This window comes from Pyxicephalus adspersus, chromosome 7, assembly GCF_032062135.1.
Source record: "Pyxicephalus adspersus chromosome 7, UCB_Pads_2.0, whole genome shotgun sequence".
NCBI lineage: Eukaryota > Metazoa > Chordata > Amphibia > Anura > Pyxicephalidae > Pyxicephalus > Pyxicephalus adspersus.
This window is the reverse complement of record NC_092864.1, coordinates 57,291,848-57,311,911: the sequence shown is the minus strand read 5'-3', so window position 1 is coordinate 57,311,911 and position 20,064 is coordinate 57,291,848. Positions and strand designations below refer to the sequence as shown.

At 37.9% G+C, this 20,064-nt stretch overlaps 2 protein-coding genes across 4 annotated transcripts in view; one reads left to right on the top strand and one right to left on the bottom strand.

Moving 5' to 3' along the window:
* The window catches only part of RPE (ribulose-5-phosphate-3-epimerase), a gene marked incomplete in the record, with an annotated part of 3,099 nt that extends 1,128 nt beyond the window's left edge, over positions 1 to 1,971 (top strand). The window contains 1 exon segment of the mRNA XM_072418562.1: positions 1,539 to 1,971. Within this exon segment, the coding sequence (XP_072274663.1) occupies positions 1,539 to 1,663 (125 nt within the window).
* A 2,673-nt stretch (positions 1,972 to 4,644) lies between these two features.
* KANSL1L (KAT8 regulatory NSL complex subunit 1 like) overlaps positions 4,645 to 20,064 on the bottom strand; it is a 31,998-nt gene continuing 16,578 nt past the window's right edge. Inside the window, exons 7-16 of one of the 3 annotated variants that reach the window (XM_072418559.1) lie at positions 16,719 to 16,884; positions 15,337 to 15,447; positions 14,240 to 14,314; positions 12,939 to 13,030; positions 10,497 to 10,639; positions 9,439 to 9,487; positions 7,773 to 7,882; positions 7,573 to 7,684; positions 6,741 to 6,900; positions 4,645 to 5,755 (exon numbers count right to left, since the gene is read on the bottom strand). In XM_072418559.1, the coding sequence (XP_072274660.1) occupies positions 6,766 to 6,900; positions 7,573 to 7,684; positions 7,773 to 7,882; positions 9,439 to 9,487; positions 10,497 to 10,639; positions 12,939 to 13,030; positions 14,240 to 14,314; positions 15,337 to 15,447; positions 16,719 to 16,884 (993 nt within the window). In that variant the 3' untranslated portion in view covers positions 4,645 to 5,755; positions 6,741 to 6,765. The remainder of the gene's footprint in view (positions 5,756 to 6,740; positions 6,901 to 7,572; positions 7,685 to 7,772; positions 7,883 to 9,438; positions 9,488 to 10,496; positions 10,640 to 12,938; positions 13,031 to 14,239; positions 14,315 to 15,336; positions 15,448 to 16,718; positions 16,885 to 20,064) is intronic. The other 2 variants (XM_072418560.1, XM_072418561.1) reach the window with 2 other exon arrangements.

The window sequence follows — 20,064 nt, the reverse complement described above, 5'->3', positions numbered from 1 at the left end:
CATACATAGCCAGAGCATTGCCCTGCATAAAAAAGTTCAGGTCCATTTTTGGGCCGCTGTACAATGCCCACTGGAACAGGCTCACAATTAATGACAAATACATACCTCAGCTATTTTTCTTTAATTCTGTTGTAAGCTGCCCAGTTGTCACTAGATTTGGATGCTGGGGCCACTGATCTATAAAATAAATATCTAACTCAGACCCATAGAGCAGGAATGTGCTGTATGTAATGAGATGTTAGAAAGGTAAAGGTTTTCTATGTCTGATTTTATAAAGGTGCATATATAGCCAAAATATTCCTGGAACACTAATGATATAATTATATAAAAATAAATGTAAAGTTACTTGGCACAGCGAATGCCCCAGGAAGGGATGAGAACCCTGCCCAATAGAGCAAACAATTACAAATAACATTTTAAAACCTCGTCATACAAAGATAAGATGGGAAAACTTATATTGGCCCCTGAGGCTCATTCACCTGGGGGAATATAAATAAATCATGTCAATATAAACATTCACTACAATATTAGATCTTTTCTCCTCTGTAGATTCCTTGCTAAGTTTATGTCCATCTATTCTTTTAGCTGCACTAGGGGGCGCTGTAACTTTTATATTGGAATGGCAGAAGGTCATAGTAATGAGTGAGCTATTCCTTCTACCTAAAGCTAGGTACACACTTCCAATAATTATCGCTAGAAAATGAACGATTACGACCAATCAAAGATTATATTTGAACGATCGTATTGTGCACAATTCTGTACATACTGTAACGATACGATGGTTCAAATATAATCCAGCAATAGTGTACAGACGCTAGATACAATCGTCTGAACGATGCAGGGAGTGACATGTACAGGAGAAAGTGTATTGCAGAAACATGCACGATCACTGAACGACTGTACATATGATAGATAGCAAACGATCGTCGGCCAATCAGATCCGCCATTACGGTCGTTCATTTCCAACAACAATCCTCGTTCGTCGGCGTTGTTGGTCACCTTTTTTGTGACCAATTTTCGGCCGATCAGTCGTTCGTTTCCAATGGTAATTATTGGAAGTGTGTACGCAGCTTTAAGGACAGTGATAGAGTTGTATTATATAAGATGCTGGGGAAAGGCACTAGCAAGTCATGGCTAATTCCAAAATAAATTCCCAGGGATATCAAACCTTTCAGCACTTTAATGGGCTTTTCCACCCTCTCACATTTGTCTGCCCCTGCTATTGCCCTCCTGGTTTTACAGTCTTTTCTTCATGATCTTCAACGTGAGGTCTTTCTCCACCTGTGCCGTCAAATTAGACATTCATAAAGAAACATAATATGTAACATGATTTTGAGTGGGTTCTAGTCACGTTTTTTTTTTTTAGTTCCAGGTTTTTAGGAAGTCCATATGATTAAAAAAGTGAAGATGGGAGGTTGCAGTTGGTATAAAATGCAGACGTCTAGAGCTATCGGCCCACAGCAACCTCCCAGGGCCTCTATAAGAAGGCAGAGACTTCAGAATGTCAATCAGCTTATATGTGTATATTGTGCAAACCAAGGCTGGAGCAAACATGATTGTATCTGGCAGTGCGATTATGAAAAGTGATGACCCAAGGTCGGTGATCAACCTGCTTAGAAACGCCTGCTGTGAAGCCATTCAGAAGCGCTCACTAGATCGATGAAATTGTCATTCTGGCTCTATATCTGACCACTATGGGACCATTATGTATTGGGAGCAGGCCCTGGGACCTAGACTTGTGTGGCACGATACTGACCACCTTCAGCAATGTGCAGTGTACTATTTTGGGTAAAGACTGAAAGACTGATGCGGTTACATTTTTTTCCTATTGCATATCCATTTTATTTGTTACTGGAAATGACTATATTAAGTGGGTGGAGAGAAAAATGACATGTTAAAATAGATCCAAACACAAACTGTTGTACTGTCATGATCACATCCTATTCCTATAAATGAGCATCATAAGGGTAATGTTTTTTTCATGCAGAAATTATTATGGTTAAAGATGCCCATGTCAAGCATTTTTAAGAATTGGGATGTAAAAAGAAAAAGGTTCCTACAGAATCCACAGGCAGTCCTTGAGGTACAAACATCTGACTTGTATTTGCAAGCCGGCTATACAGCAGGGGATCACTGGGTTCTAGCATACCGCAGGCCTTGCCACACAGTCTGTTTGTCAGAAAATAGTAATATAAAGCATAGTCTTTATAGCAGAAATGGGTAACATAGGGGAGCAAGATCCTGATAGCGAGGTTTACTGTATAGTTATAGAAGGCCTGAGATGCTACAGGGCTATTTATCATGAGAAAAAGAAGAGCTCTGTGCAAACCTCTCTTGATGCTTACATTATTAACCTCCCTGGCTGTCTTATTGTCAGGCTTTTTGAATGTTAAAAAGGTACATTCTGATTAAATTTCCTGCACATCATACTCCCTAGCACTCCGCTGCTGCATGCACGCTCGCACGTTTCATTGCTCACGCTGGGACTGCAAGGCCAGGGGACACAGATGTCAGGAAGGCATCGCCAGGGGCTGCCACGGGCTTGTTGGGACCAGTTAAGCGCTTTACAAAGCTACCCTGAGTATGGCTTGGGGTTACCACTTTTAGTACTGAAAATTAACCCTGGAAATACTGCCAGGGAGGTTAAGAAACTCCAGCAGCAGAATCAGACCCTGACTCATCTTCTATCAAAATTATTTAGGTTATACTGTTAAGTATTTACAAAGGTGTCCAAGTGGCGTTCCATAAAAAAAAACATACCTGTACCAACCCACATAAAAAATTCAACTTAAGAACAAACATACCGAACCATCTCATTCACAACCCAGGAACTGCCTGTATCACTTTGCCTGGGGTGCTGCTCCTCCTGTGCATTTTATATCCATTGTAACAATATCCATTGATTCCTTTGGTAGTTAATACAGCAACAGCTCTTCCTGCTGGCTGTTTAATTTATTCTATATCAAGAATATAAGAGGAGGTGTTGGAATGTGCAAAGAATATTTGGATCACACCAAACTGTATAAGGCAGGAACAAGGCTAGACTTTATAAGCGGTAGATTTCAATGTTCAGGTCCCCAAGAAATTTAGGAATGCAACAGGAGAGCCAGCTTCCATGTTTAATGACAAGTAGCATTGTTTGCAGTGAAGCAGAATAGACTCAGATTTGTTGCTCAGGGAAGAGTATTTAGCACAGCATAGAACTGATGCACCTGGCACTCATTTTTTTATGGTTAATGCTAAGTAAATTGTACAGCCCTTGAGGAATATTCGCTTTTAGACAGACGTGGCTAAGTGATTGTAATTTCACAGTATTGTGATTTATTCTGTTGTGACCCTTGGCTCCCACCCTTAGAAAAATAAAATTCACAGCAATATACAAGTATTAAAAAGGAGTCTGTTAGTATGGTGGCTTCTTGTCATTGGAGAGCCTTTCATCCCACATTTGAAATTCCTACAATTGAAATCCTGGAAGCGGTCCTAGGTGTTAGGCTGTAACTTGATGCTAAATAGATCTGTCACAGCAGAACTTGCACATCTTCCATATGTTGGGTAGTGGGAAGCCTCCAGGGTCCTGACTGGGGACTTTTAATAATGTCTGAAATTAATACATCCAACACAACAGGTATAGTTTTTTTTCTAGTTTTCTATAAAAAAATAAATTTTAAACCCAAGGTGCAATCGACATGACAAAGTGTGAGTAATACACAAAATACACAGTGATATATTGTGAATCACATATCTAATTCTGCAAAATAGGGGTAATAAAATTAATGATTACGACAGAAAATGTTTTCCAATGTTTAACTTTCACAATCCCCACCGATGCCAATGTCTCAAAAAAAGGTTTCACTTACACCTGTGTTCTTTTCAATACTGACCATGTCAAGCATAGAAGTGGATCTATGTTAGCTTTTGTATTGAGAAAAGATCCAGGATTCTGCTTCCAGAGTACCTCTTTCCTTGTAATCAGGAGTGGTATCTCGAGGTTCCCTAATACAAATATTGGTCTTGGAATAGTTATTGGAGCAACACTAATTTTTTGTAAGATCTGTTATTGGTAATCTTTAGGTCAAAGTAGTTGTAAACCCAACCTGAACTATTAGCTTAGCAAAGCACTGTGTCTTATAAATAAAATACTTCACGTCTTAATGTGATACAGCACTGGTTGCATTTTTTAAAATAGTTTCCTGATGGTAATACAATCGCTCATAATTTTCACTTGAAGGGTGAAATTACACAGCACATGAATAAGGCAGGGGAGCGTGGTCACCCTGTAGCAGCATAATCATGTATTATCCTAATGAGAACTGCAGATTTTGAAATATTGAAGTTGACTTTTGAAAATACAGAGAACAGGTTTTTAGTATTTTATTTGCTACAACCTGACTAATCTTCACAATTTGCTTATGTATTTTTAGGTCCATTTTTCAGAAACAACAGTTGAAATTTAGAATTTGCAGCTTTTCAAAGGTTACATCCACTCAAGAATATTTTAGTTTTGAATGATGCTGGTGCAAAATTCAGCAAATTACTTTTACTGTTGTCTAATAATGCTTCAAGTCTTATTGCATTCTTTGTAATGCAAATGTAAAAAACACTGTCAGATACTTGTCTGCAGAAAGGTAATTTAGTCTTCTTTGCAGCAAGCACCAAATAACTAGTGTTGGTGACCCATTGATATTACATCCAATGACAGTACTCAGGCCTAGACCCAAACACTGTACTTTCATACCCCAAGTGTCAGGTACTGTAGACAGATGCAGATCGGGTGTGGAGTACTGAAGGATCACTGGGTGGTATAGGAAAATTGGGACCCTTGCAGACATACTTCACTTTGTCTTGCATGGACAAAATGTCAGTGTCTCAGGCCACATGCTGTAAAGCAGGGTTCCGCAAACTTTTTTGGCTACTAGGCCATTTTAGGAGGTCAAGAAGGCACATTAGACCAGACTCTCTCTCGAGTCCCACGCTTATGGCTCTGCCTCCACCAGAAACACCCCTGAAGGGAAATCCCTCTCCTCGGCAATGCATACGGAGGTGAGGGAACACCCCTAAAGGGAAATCCCTCTCCTCCGCTATGCATACGGAGGAGCGGGAGTGTCCCCTTACCCCGGAAGTGTTAATACCAGCTGTGGTAGATAGGTAAGGGAGGCATAACGAGGATCAAGAGCCACATGCGGCTCCGGAACCACAGGTTGCTGACCCCTGCCAGCCGGGATTGGGCCGGATCGACCAGGGGGGCGTTAGGCAGGAACGGACTACTAGCTAGGCAGGAACGGACTACTAGCTAGGCCGTATCTGGCCTACCCCTGCTGTAAAGAGTAATGTTACACAGTAATCCATACCAGCAAATTTAAAATTCAATAGGCTCACTACAGTGAGCTGCAATAAATTGGATTCTTCTTACCATTGGGTGACGACTATTTTAGTGCTCTGAGTATATTGCTGTGAAGTTGGGGATTTTTTTTTGCCTTTGGGCAACTTTTTTTGTATGTAGTTACAACTACAACAGAATATACATATAGTTACAATAAATAAATAAATAAGTAGTCTCATATCTGGGTGTCATTCGCCAGAGCACCCATTAACACTGCTTAAGTGCTACAGTTGTCAGTCTTTTACTGTGTTCAGAAAAGCTTTTAAAGTCTAGTTTTCTAGTGTAAGGCACACACAATGGCATTTGAAATGGGTCTAGGCTGGCTCAGTGGTCCTTTGCAGGTTTTCACCTTTTATTATTCATTTTTGGCTGTACCTGCAGAAAGAAAGGTAAAGTATCAGTGTTACTGAAACTCCACATTCTGGGCAAATACATATTTAGAACTGCAAGTATTGTATCAAAGTAAAGATAATTACATTATCTAATGTTCTCTGCACTATGTTTCCATTTGGCAGCTTTAAAGAAACACGTAATGGGCTGAATTTATTTTAGAGTAATAGATACATGTTTTTATTTATACTTTCTCTCTTGTGGAGATATGGCATGTGTGACTATACTTTTTTTCCCATCAATCATCAAGCAGACTAGTCAATATCCTTACTAGTACTCCTGCAAAAGCCGAAGACTACATTATTCACAAATAAGAAAACTGAATTTGTAATACTGGGAAGGACAATTGGCATTAATGTGCTATTATAATAATACACAGTATAAAGGTTTGTAAAACAATGTCACATAGTCATAGGAATAAGAATACTTTGCTCTGATCAGATTGAAAAATATGTCTAAATACTGCCCTGTCCTGGTCCCTTGCCAATGTCATGACCTGGTATGGGAGAATGTAAATCCACCACTGCAAATGCTCCAGCCTGACCCTTTCTGTTGATGTAACAGCGATGTGTCCTTTATCTGAATGAGGACCCCGCCACTGGACAGCCAATAAGAAGTATTTACATCACACAGGTATGGACATGAATAGCTACAAAAGCACTGATCCTCCTGTAAATATAAAACTTGGGTCTGTAGCATTATGTGACCTCAGCTTTAGATTAATAAAAGGGCGTTTGAAATTTTTTAAAGAAGTTGATTCATTGATCTGTATTTGTGAATTCATATTGTTTCTCAGAATACAACTGACTTCTTGTATTAGATGATAACTAAGACTAAGTAAGAGATAGAAAAGTAATTGATTGCAAGAGGCTGGGCTACAAATTCAGACTTTATAAATAGAATGACTGCAATCTCAAGTGTGCTATTTAAATAATTTTTTTTTTGGGGGGGGGGGGAAGGGGGGGTGTACCTTAATCCAGCCATAGAATGGTCCATCACTGCACCGTGATTGGTGGTTCCCTGTTTTCCACATGTGTTGTTATACTACTGTTTTGTATTTCTTTGTGTGTATTCACCAAGGCTAGAGCTGCTTCTGTTAAAGGAAACACTCTTCGTTCCCACTGCTCAACCTGCCAGATTAATATATTTAATGCATGAACACTAAAACTAAAATAAAACATTAACATTACAAAACTTGCCAACGACAGGACAGCCCAAAATCTTTTTCAAATGTTTGTTTATTTTCTCCCTGGATTGTGGTTGGGGACTGTACAAATCAGGAATTCTGTGTACGTTTGTGCTTGCATATGCCTCAAACATTTTGCTGTTACAGCCAAATCCAGCGCAGTTTGGATAGGTAGTGTTTTAGTGCTTTCATCTGCAACCACCCTACCACATTTTTTCAGGTCTATCAATTGATGAGCTGTCTTTACAGGCCAACAGAAATATCTAGGGGATCAGGAAATGCTGCAATGGTCCACTTTTGGTTCCACTAATTTTGGAGAGACTTACTCTCACTGTAGGTTTAGTCTCCAGGACAGAAAAGGAGGGAAAATCACAGCAAACAAAACATGACGGGTTTAAATTATTTCCAAGAGTAGCAAAAACTAAAAAAAAATTGATTTGCCTATCTTAGGTGATTGATTTATAGAAACCATATTGGAAACTGAAGCAGCAGACCCAGTCCAAATCATTATATTCCACAAAGCCACAGAGGAGAAATAATATTGAAGGGGGTCAGCAGAGGAAATGCCCACCAAGCAGCAGGTAAAATTATAGTGGATAATTTAGGATTACATTACCTTGTCATGCTGCAGTTCATCTAGCTGTTGGTTTTGAGGTTCATTTCTATTTGGCGACTTTGTGTCACAAGAAATCTGTGAAAAATAACCTGGACTGTCCTCTTCATGAGATCTGGAAATACAAAAAATATAAATTCACAAATCTGCCAAGTGAGAAGATGGTTCCACACATTTTATTAAGACATGTCATGGAAATGAACCTGCTCTTTTTGGGACATTTATTGTTTTGCCAAAATGACCAGCGGCCCTTCTCTCTCTGTTCATACTTCTCATGTCGACGGGAGTATGCATCATCTGATAAATCTTCCAGCTAACAGAGAAAAATAACAAGTTTAGCAACAGTTATTCCCTTATACCAGGTAAGACAGCTTTGCTTAGTTTCCCAAGAAAGAATCAGCCCCCAAAGAGTGAAGAATGAAATAACTTGTTTCCTCCAACAATACTTTTTTTTCTAATTACACTCTGCCCTGCAGCTTAATACAATCATGAACCAGGTAGTATAGTATAGTGTAGTGATTGTTACTGGTGGAATCTAACCGTTAACCATATTTCTTGACAACTGCAAAGGTTCCAGATTTCTGCTCTGCTTGTTCATATTTTCTGTTTTGTTTGTCTTTGTGTTAGACTTTAATAATTTAGGCCTATTTTGAAAAAGTTTGTTGTAAGAATTAGGTATCATACAGGCTTAAAATAGTAAGTTACCATTACAGGTGGGATAAATAAAGAATGGGAATACAATTTTTAGCTGTATATTTCACAGTATTCTTTTAATATTACGTTAAAATCTTCTGTTAATCTTTTTACATAATGCAAAATGCAGCTTGTCAGTTCTAATATTCAAAATAGTAATCAACAAAGCCATTGAAATGAATATGAATAAATGGCTCCACGGTGTGGTTTTTTAAAAATATTTATTGATTGGGGGAAAACATTTAAATCACATCAGCTCCAACTGTTTATCTTTTTTTAATTTTTTTACCCTTTTAACAGGTTTAAAGTATTCTGATGTTTTAGTTGTTTATGATGGCTCTTAAATGAACTAAAACCAGCAAACTCACCTGTCTGCGTTCCAGCGCCAGCATCGCCATCTTCTTTCTGATCTTCTGCTTCTGGAAGATCTTTGGCCATCTTCATTGGCTGACCTGATTATAAGTCATCCTTGCACATGCAAGGGAAGCTGGGTGTCCCTGGCAACTAATGCTTCAGCATGTGCAGCTCAGAAATCCAGCACAATCAAACAGGTAAGATACATTATTGCAGAAGGGGCATTGCTTGTGTCTTTCTGCAATAATGACCTGCCTGATCACACTAACTTTAAAGTGGAACTTTAGTTTCACTTTAAATGATCATTTCTACATTATTGTTGGCCGCCAGTAGATGGCACTGTTTCCTCATGTAAAGTGTTACAAACCGTCTAACGCTGCAGGAACCTTTAGACTTTATATAAAGAACCAGCATCATATAGTAGCCAAAGTAAAAACCAAGATTCTTTTTCTAATGGCATTGGCAAAAAAGTCTCTGTTTATAGTTGAATATATATACATGCAAAATCTAATGTACGTCAAATAACCATGTTTGCAAAAATTAACTTTTCTGTAAAAAGTGGTTTGGCTTTGTCCCCTCCAAAGCCTTTCTGTTGGTCTCAGATTGTCATGGTGATTTACTGCATGTAACCTCTGGCCCTGACCAAACCAGGTTCTAGTAGGGAAATATTTACAAGTGAATAAGATTCTCTAATAAATGTGCAATTGTGTGCAGTTTGAAGATTTAGCATTTATATTTTAATGCCATAGGGTGGTATTGTGTAAATAAGTAAAATGTGCACCTTTTGTGCATTACATAGAAATAGAAGAAATAAACACTAACCTCTTCATTTGGTGGAATATCCAAAGGCTTATAGATCACCTCTTTATAACTATAAAAGAACAAAACATGTTCTGAAAATGTAAGAACTACAGTTGATTTTTTTCTCAAGACAAACACAATACTTTGGTATCTGTTAGGTCAGAAAGTATTTGATACAAAAACTGGTCCAGCGAAGATCATAGAGAATACGTTATTCTAATACTATTATGTACAAACCACCCAAAAACAAAGGAAAAAATAATACATTAGCAGCTTACTAGTCATTAGATGCAGTGGCTGCAATTGTTTCTGTATGACTTTTATCTTTATTTTTACTTGCTGTTTCTGCTAGTAACATACTTACTGCCCCAGAGTCATGACTTTCACTGATTTATGGATGGAGCAGCAATGTCACAGCCGCCTACCCGCCTGATTTGTACTCCAAATCCCATCCTCTCCACATAACATTGGACGTTCAATACAAAAATCAGCTCAATCAATGCACAGGAAATAATAATGATGCTGTAACTCTGAGAAGCTAACCTGAATATTACGTTCATAGCTCATAAAAAAATAAAGAGCCATCACATCTTCAATATAGTTATTTCTAGTTCTCAGGTTTAGATTTTCTGTAAAACACCCTGTGTACCCTCAAAGAACCTTTGAAAACAAAGTTCTTAGGCAACTCCTAAAATATGTTTATTATGTACACAATATATAGAAGGTATGTTGAGTGTACAGGTCTGCCATTCATACACATTGAGGCTTAGTAGGTGGCCTACAATATTCAGCAACATTTACTTTTCTGAGGAAAACAGAAAACAATCTTTTTTTTGTAGCGCAAACTACTAATACTATCATTTACTATGTAAATTAACTTAAAAATATGTAGATACTTTACAAAATTACTAGGTAATCATACATTACAGATGTTGTGCATGAAAACTGCTGTGAAATTTAAAGGGCTCTTTTCCATGGTAACTTTTGGGAGTTCAGCTGACCATTCAACAAACAAATCCGATTTGCTCTAATGGCCTGCCATCATGCTTCCTTGTAAGCACAATGGTTAATAATCATACCTGGGAGTAATGATTTCTTTGTACTGAAGTTTCTCCAGTTTAATGGGTGCCACCAGGTTCATGGGGATTACAATATTGTCAATGTCATATGAACTCCCACTTCTCAGTCTTCGCTTTCCACTACCCACAACTGAGTCACGTGTCTGCAATAAAAAACAAAAATAAAGCTGCAATTGATGCATTTTGGGCCTTTTGCACAGCCATTGTTATCTGTAGCCATTGCTTGTATCACACTGCTAAACAAATGAAAGGCATACTAAAAAGACCATGTGTTAATATACTGTTCAAAAACACACATTTTATATATATATATATATATATATATATATATATTATATATATATACATACATAAAAACTGGATGAGTGTTTGTATGTTCCACCATCAACCACCAATTTCAACCAAACTTGCCATACATATGACTGAGACTCATGTGAGTGCACCGGTCATCTTTGTACAGCACTGTGTTATATGTCAGAGCTATATTTACATGTATGTATTCATTACTAGGAAACACATCAACACATTTCAACCAAACTTGCTAGACATATGACTCACTCATGCGAGTGCACCGCTGATCTTTGTACTGTGCTGTGGTATATGTCATAGGTATATTGGCATGTATATATTGCTCAGTGACAGTGTGCCTTTTGCTTAACACTATAGCTTTATTTGATTCCTTTTCCTGTACCATATAGGATTGCAGTAAATAAATACCCTGGCAACGCTGGGTAATAAGCTACTATGTTATATATTAGCTCAGCATCTGCTCTTTTTTTAGAAGAAGCAAGATTCATGTGCAGACACTCTTGTTCATAAATAAACCGATCTTAGACAGAGAAGGTCTGAAGCATCAACACTGGTTGACTAAGATTATTGGGGGGGGGTAGAATATTGCAGAACAGAGGTTTGTAGTGTGCTCTAAAAGACACTGCAGGCAAATAGCTAAATGCACAGATTAACCACACCGATGCAAGTAAAAATCCCATTCTTTCCTATAGTGGGTTCATAGCTATGCAGTGCAGTTGAGTTTGAAAACTATATAGATCTAATAGGAACCAATGTATGTGCATTAACCTTGCATGCCACACTACACATAAGAACATGAATCCGTCCCAAGGGAGCTCTTTTACCTGTCAACGGAAAATCTGACCACTAATTCCCCAGATTTACAGAACTCCCTCACACATCATGGCCAGGTGGATATCACCACTTTCTCTGCTACAGTTAGAACTTGTAAAAGGGAGACAACATTGTCCTGTCAGCATTCACAGTCTGCTTACCAGACAGTATATGAAGCAAAATGATGGAAGTCATTTGTGCTCACTCTGCTGTCTACAAGAGGCTGATACTAAATCATCACTGAAAACCAATTCTGAATCAAATTTTGATACTTATCTCTAGTTGCATTAATTAAATACAATAAATAAGAGTAAATAAATAAAATAAGATATAGTCTGATATTAGTTATAATAGTTCATTAATGAATACATATACTCATTTAATCTGTGCCTTTTATATCTACCTGAAGTATTAATTACCAGACCTTACTGTGACTTATTTTAAATCAAAGTCTCAGACAGACTGACTATCTGTTTTCCTTCATACAATCAGCTGGAGAAAGAAATGGTTAGTGTAGAACTACACCTACCAGTGTTTGTTGAGGTTTTTACCATGATGGAATCCCTTGAAATAACTTTCAGGTCTTTAGGGAACTCCCAATACAATTTTTAGATTTACAGCTCATAGGATATTAGCACGATGGTCAGTGGGAAGAATGTCACCCTTACAGATAGCTAAAAAGATTGTTGTACCTGTTAAACTAACCTGAGAGTTACAAACTTCTCATTGCTCAAGGAACCCTGAAGGGTGGGTTGCACATAACCAGAGAAATACTGATCTATATTGTCCAAAATATTACATGGACTGGAAAAAATGTCTGATTGCTGTAAGCCAGAACATAGTTTTTGTTTAAAGTGAACCAGCAGCAGAAATGGAAAGATGCTATTACATAATACAGGTGTGATGTCTACTTTCACTAGCTGCATACTCATTCTAACTTTCTGGTTTGCACTGTAAAGCTAAAGAATGAGGTTAAGCGACAGGCAACTAGCAGCTTCTATTATCAGCAATGCAGTGCCCCTATTTCCTATCACTAAGTTTTTTACAAAATATGCCAAAAGTACTTATTTTCTGCATAACCTGTTCATTGGTGACCAGGAGAGAATTTTGAATAGTGTATAATTGGCAGGTTAGGTCTTAAATTTAAATATAAATGGATGCCTTTTATTAACATCAGCACTAGCAAATAGTTCTAGACCTTCACATTCTAGAATACAAACCTTGCCTTTAAGGGATAGTAATATGTATAACCCATTTGTGTTTGCAGCTGAACACTGGTGGACCTTTTGGCATTATTCCAGGAGCTGTAAAGAGGATTACCTGTGAGGATGATTTCTGAGATGTTGGTGTCATTGTACTACTATCTTCAGTCTGTGTGGCATTGTTAAAGGAGTTTAAGGTCACCGTGTCTGCTATAAAAAAGATAATTATTTAATATATGAGATGTTATTATATATTCTTTATTTATTCCAGACATCATGTTCTCTTTGAATATCAAACCCTGCAGTTTTTTAGTGTCTACTAAAACAGCTCATGTATATATAAAGGAGAAATCAAATAAATATACCAAGTGGAAAAAGGAGAACTAAAAGTGACTTTTATGCACTCAGAGGTGCCTTTTCAACATATTTTGTTGGCCAATCACTATAATAGGCTAATTTACTGGCCAACAGGAAAGTGTGGGAGGGGGGTGGACAAATGTATTAGTTTTAGGTGGCAAAGCTTTGCCTAATTAGAATGGATCACCACAGTACATAGAGGGGGCACTAACAGTAAAAAAAAAAAAAAGCTTTAAAACAGGTTATTATTATTAAACTCTTAGGAAATTTAGAAAATTCAACTCCAATCCTCCAAGGTTCAGAATGGAAACACTGAAATACTCAACTCGCCTTGCTTCCTGTGGCAGACTTGGCAGCCCATTTGTAGTTGACCACAGCATTGCACCACACACTCAATTGTTTTCCCAGCTGCTCCTATTCAGCCAAACAGTAGCGGTTAAGAACCATTTTGTGCATGCACCTTCACACAGTTGCAGTGTGGTTCCTGGAAGTGACATTTTGCTTTTGGCCATTTAGTTGCGTTTCCTCCTCTGGAAGAACTGCACAACCACCACAAAAAAGGGCAATTTGTGCAAACACACTGAATTGCGATGCAGTTGTCTGCTCCAGGGCACATAGCAGCAGTTTACTATGCACATGGAAGCGCCTAGTAATGCAATTTTCTACCCCAGGTGTGAAAGGGGCCTTAACCTTCTAATGTAAACAAACAGCAGGTGCACTGTTCAGGAACTAGATCTCTGTTGGGATCTTTATTGAACAGAATGTCAGCTTAAAACAAAAAGCAAGAAAAAAACTAAATGACAGCAAGAAACATCTCCAGTTAGTAATCCAGACATTTTTGTACTTCAGAATAATACTGCAATGAACAGCACCCTCACATAATTACATATGTACCACTAAGTGCCTGAGCCCAGACACCCACTGCTGCTACTAGAGAACAAGAAGAACCTGTGAAGTTGCCAGAATACACTGTAAAAAAATATATACATACATATATATATATATATATATATATATATATATATATATACACAATATAAGTGTAACTGTGGAAATATTTACCTGAATCATTCACTTTTGAACTGCTCCCTTCATCCTTACATGGGTCATAGACAGACTCTGGGGAACTGTGTGTATCTATAGGCAAAAAGTAAAATGTATTGAAAGAAGACCAATAAAACTGGCATGGGCATGCACCAAAAATATTCTGTATACCAGTATTCAAATGAACCGGGATTCAAAAAAACCTATTTCTGAAGCCTTATAACAAGTTATATCATGGTCACTACTAACCAGCGCAAGTGGCTCCTCCATGCTCCATTGACTATGGCCACAACCACCACCATAATTCACTCAAATATTCAGACGTTTCTGTCTTTATCACGTTAATTTTTAGCATTTAAACCAGATATAAGACTCTCCAAAAATGTGGAAAATGCTTGAAGATTAAAATGGAGTGGTTCAGTGGTGATACACTAATAGTTATTAAAATATGGCTTTCTTCACAGTTGTCTCTCGTAACAGTAAATATGTTAAATGTATTTATTTATTATTTATTTTAATGTGGAAATTGTGCAGAACAGAGGTCATTCTTAGCATAACCACAGCAATCAGATGAATGACACTAACTCAAAGACCAAAGATTACACATTACAAACTTTTTTCCTCTTGTTAAACAAAACCCAACACAGTGCATGCATTGTTTTAAGTGGAACAGGCAAATGCTGGGAAGTATTCTTGTGTTGTGCACTTACGGTCAAATGACCTGCTCCCATGACTCCTCTTGGTTATACATTGACTAAGCAATTTACCTTAGCGAGTGTGTCCCTTAACCTGCAGGACTTTTCTAGACAACCAGGATAATCTCCAGGCATTGTTTTTTTTTCTAAATAAATAAGTTAATTATGTAGCTTCCAAATCATTTGCTCTTTTAAATGAATTTGAAACCAGATATTATCTCACTGAAAAAGGTTATTAATTACAACCTATTTAATATGCCTGTACGTTGCACCTGCAGTGTTTTTTTCTATTGCTAAAGACAGTAAGTTAGTAAATAAAAAATAAACCAAAATATACATTGGTTTGCAAGGTTATAGGAGTAATTATGACTAAAATGGGAAAGGAAGCATCCAAATAAAAAAACATTTAAGCAGGCATACCATGAAGTTGGTGCCCATTTTCTTCTTTTAAAAATAGATTGTTGTCCACAGCATCTCCCCTTATTTCTCTGTTCTTCAGCAAAGAACCAAGGTGTAAACAAAGAGGAATGTCTGGAAGACAAATAATAAAATACAGAATGCATCTTTTGCGTTATTTAGATTAAGCTGGGCACAGACATTGAAAGGTCAAATGAATACATACTATATACATATCTAAACAACTCACAATGTATTTTGGTTGAGTTTGTCCCCTAAACAGGGATGTTCCACTGTAAAAGTGCTGTCTTTTAGGGCAATGGAGAAGGGAGGTAGGTGTACATACACTGTTCTAGTGCCAGAAAAAAAACAGGTAAAATTTTCTATTATGCTCCAAAGTTTCTCTCTTTGGAGCTCGTGTACTGTACCATAGGCATTGGATTGTCTTCTTTATTGGTAAGATCTCAAGGCTGGCATCCAATGTCAACTGGGAACTCTTTTTTTTCGCTCCGTTGCTGCCACCTGAATGCCGTATTCATTTTAAATGACAAAACATATGTTCCTATTTCTTTGGTCCGATTTGGATATTGTTCTTTCACCTCCTGTCTCTGTGACCCCCACACAGGAATAACAAAATGACATTTTAGCTGCAGTTGAGTCTCTTACTGGCTGAGGGTTGATTAAACTGTTTTATGCAAAACAAAACAAGCTAAAAGTTGCTTTTGCTTACCTAAGGCTGTGGTTACATGGCACTCTGGGTTTCAAGTCTTCCAATTTTCTTCACTGCACAGGAAGAAAATTGTTCTGGAAGTCCATGTCCCTGCTTGAGTGACTTGTACATCTAATATTAACTGTTCAGTGGTGAGCTCCAGGGGACTGTATAGCGTTATGTCACAACAAAAGTGATCTGATAGCATTTTTGGCAAGGGACACTAAAAATGAACCTAGGAAAGTAAGGCCGCTTTCAACTGTGCGGTCTAAGAGTGTGTTATTATCCGCTCCTGGGTCCATAACAAACTGCAGCTCTGAGCCCAGGAGCAGCAAACCATAAGGCATGTCAACATTTTTGCACGTTACCCTTATGTTGGGGGTGCAGTTCTTCCTCTAAAGAAGGAAAACAACCACGTGGGCAGAAGCAACATGCTGCTTAGCCCAACACAACACAAACGCAACCAAGTGAACAAAATGGTTCCCATCTGCTCCATTGGAGTGGTTAGGGCAGTGTGGTTGTGCAGTAAACCACTGCTTGCCTGGAGTTTGATTTCAATGCACACAGAACAAGTTGCTGATGCATACCTTTTTTCTTAGTTTTGAACTAATACATGCTTTTTTTACATATCTCTGAATGAACCCTTAAATGTCAGTCAATCTAACAATCTGAAACCTAAATAAATAAGTGTACTTACCAGATGGCAGCGACAAGACAGGATGGAAGTGTGGTTCTAATTCACACACATTGCTTTTCGCTAATACAGGTTTCTGAAGCTTGTCACAACAGGTCCAGGTGGAGCTGGGGTTTGAGATTTGCACTGACTCATTACAACAATAAACAGCTTTGTGGGAGAGCATAGCCTGCGGCAAATCAGATCATAAACCATGTAAGCTTCAGGGAAACATTTAACCAATAAAACTTAAAAAGTCAAAACCGCTTAATGTTTATACTAAATAGAACATTTCAAAGTATCTTCTGAAGTTAGATGCAGATATACAGTGCTACAGGATATCTTCATCATTGCAGCCCAAATCTGTCTAGTTCAACATTGCAGAAAATAAAATAATACACCTGAAGTAAATCTGTCACAACTTAAACTGAGCATTTATTGAAAGTCTCCAAATTACCTTGTAGCTATCTGTTATTCCTCTGAAAGAGTTTAGGACTCTATTCTCCAACTCCTTCATTTACAAGTTAGCTACAACTGGACATAATGGCATGGCCATGTTTCTGTAAACGTTATCCTTGTTCTTGAAAGAAACAAAGGTTAAGCAAGGAACATACCTGGTTTGGCTTGAGGTGTGTTGGACTGTCAGGAGTGGTAATTGGATAAATATGTTTGTACTGTGGTATACTGGGGTATTTTCCTACACTTATGGAACTGATGAAGTGGTTTGGAAAGCTTTGGAAAGTCCTTAACATTACAAGAACATGTCTGGTGGAATGTGACTAACTATTACAATTATACAATGACCTGTATAAATGAGAACCTTGACACATATGCATAGGTTACCATCAGAAAAACAACATGTTAAAACAATCAGTAGATCCAGAGGTATATGAAGCTGTATTATATTTGCCTATTCTTTATATTGGTCAGTGACACTACGCATCAATAACCAAAATATATAGGAACCCCACTTGATTCCATGTGACTGAACTGGTGTTTAGCTTAGAAGTAACAAAGTGCTGTCTTATGCCAGAGAAGAGGGAACCCTCAGCCTGCTAAGCGTCTCTTGACTTGGACCTTAGGCAGATCAACTTCTCATGTCTCCCAAATTTAGGCAGAGTGGCAGTGAAGGGAAGGGTAGGAAAAAATAGGCAGTTGCTGGTGTAGGTGCTGTTTTGCCTAGCATAGCACAATAGTTGAATTTGATAAAATAATACCTTTAGTCAACCTATTTTGAAATCTTCAATTTATGTTGGTCATCCTGAAATCTGCACAAGGCTTTAGTCTTTCAGGATGAATAGCACCCAGCGCTACTCGACCCCGATGACTAATGAAGATATAATGAATGATGGCCATAATGGCACAGCTCCCAAGGGAGCTCTTAAGTCATAGTGTATTTACATACTTTTGGCAGATATAATTGCTGAGGTTGTATGAAGAAACACCTAGTCATCTGAGAACAGGAAAAAAAAGAACAGGTGTATCATGTGACCCACCTGAAAGCCTAGAAAAAAAGCATGGTAATTTGAATAAGTCTGCACAAAATACCACTGGGGTAAGAAAGGTGGCCCATTGGAAGCATGACAAGCCTAAAATTGGGCTTTTAATCCATACAATAAATACATTCATATTTAATAGCACACATATAGAAACTGGTTTTGAAAGATGTACATTATCCAGTTCCAAATGTTTGTTTTTGTTTTGTTGTTTTCTCTTCTACTGTACAGGCTATGAGATGATCCCTTGAGAACCATATTAATTTGGTTTGGGAAACCTTTGGAATGCCTCCTACATGTGCAGCTTTAACGTAAGCATATGCCCTGCTTAAGCCAGCTTTCATTCACCCACCAAACCTCACAGGACAGCTGTATAGGTGTTAATGAGTGTTTCAACAATGAAAATCTAGTACAGGATATAGCTTTAGACATACATAAACCTGAAAATGCTGGATGTGCTGCAACAGAAGCTCTAAGGGCCATGGAGCTGCTCCATAGGGGGACCTGGCTGTATGGTGTATACACCCAAAAGCCGTTACAGCAGACAAACAAACAGTGTTTACCCCACAAAGAAAACTATAGAAATATCCTCAGCAGCCTCCTTATCTGAGCCTCTGCCCCCATCCCAAAGCTCCAATGCAGCCACTCAGGCTGTTATGGCTATAGTTATGCCAAGTGTCACATGGAAAGAACGTAGTGATTTGCTACCCTTCACATGTACATTCTAGGTAGTTTTGGGTGGAAATCAAGCAGAAGGGGAGTAAAATGGAAGTGGGTATAAGCTGATGCAGAAATATAAAGTGAACTTGGTCATTTGTCCTGCTTGAGGATAAGTTTAGGGTCACAATAACCTAATAAACCTCAGGACAGGTAAGCAACAGAGTCAGCACTTGTAACTAGAGAGAACACTGTGATGGAGTTTACTTTGAATAGTGAAAGAATATAAAAAGTGGCCAAGCATAGTTGAGGCTTGTACAGTGAATGCGGGAGACCTGGCAATCCTAAAATATTCCTTGAATTCATGGTTTTCTAGAAACAGACTGAATGTGGAACTTGTCACCTGCAAAAGGACAAACTCGCTTGCATTCATACAAATCTAGTACAAAATAGATTGTAAAAATGCAACCAAACCAAAGAATAATTTCCCCTAAATTAGCATAATTATGAAATCTAAAATAACTTTAAAATATACCTAAACAATAGCATGCCTTGTGCAAAGAATAATAAACTTGACTAGCATCAAAAAATTCTCCTTTTTATAATGCTTTTGCACTGCACAATGTAAACATGACAGGAGAACTATTTACTTTCTATTCAATCTATTAATCAGAAGAGTTTAACAGTTGGCTCTGTAGAATTTTGGGTGATCTCATTGGTCTGGGGACAGGTTAATATAAATAGGACTGTCAGGGGGGCTGGGGATACTTTGAGCGTATTCTTTAGGCACTACAAGCACTTCGCACACAGTATAGCATTTTATTACACAGTATTTATATATCGCCAACATATTACACAGCGCTGTACAAAGTCCATAGTCATGTCACTATAAATAGTTCCAATGTTTCTTTTGCTTGTCTGTATATTTGTAATTATTTTCAGACAGTTTTCTAGTTCACAGAGCCCAACCACAGTATCCAAAATATGTTAAAACAACTTAATTTGTTATAGTTGTGGAATACAGTAAAAGTCACATTCCTGCACCCAGCCTGCTGACTGGACAACAAAGAAGCAGCAACTATGATCTGCTTTGTCTTTTCTCTGTTTATGTTTATAGTACTAGAATAAAAGTTTAGACTTTGTGTTTACTCAGTCAGAGATTTTCTGTGCAAAGAATGAAGGAAAATGTAAAAAGAGATACCATTATATTAATATAT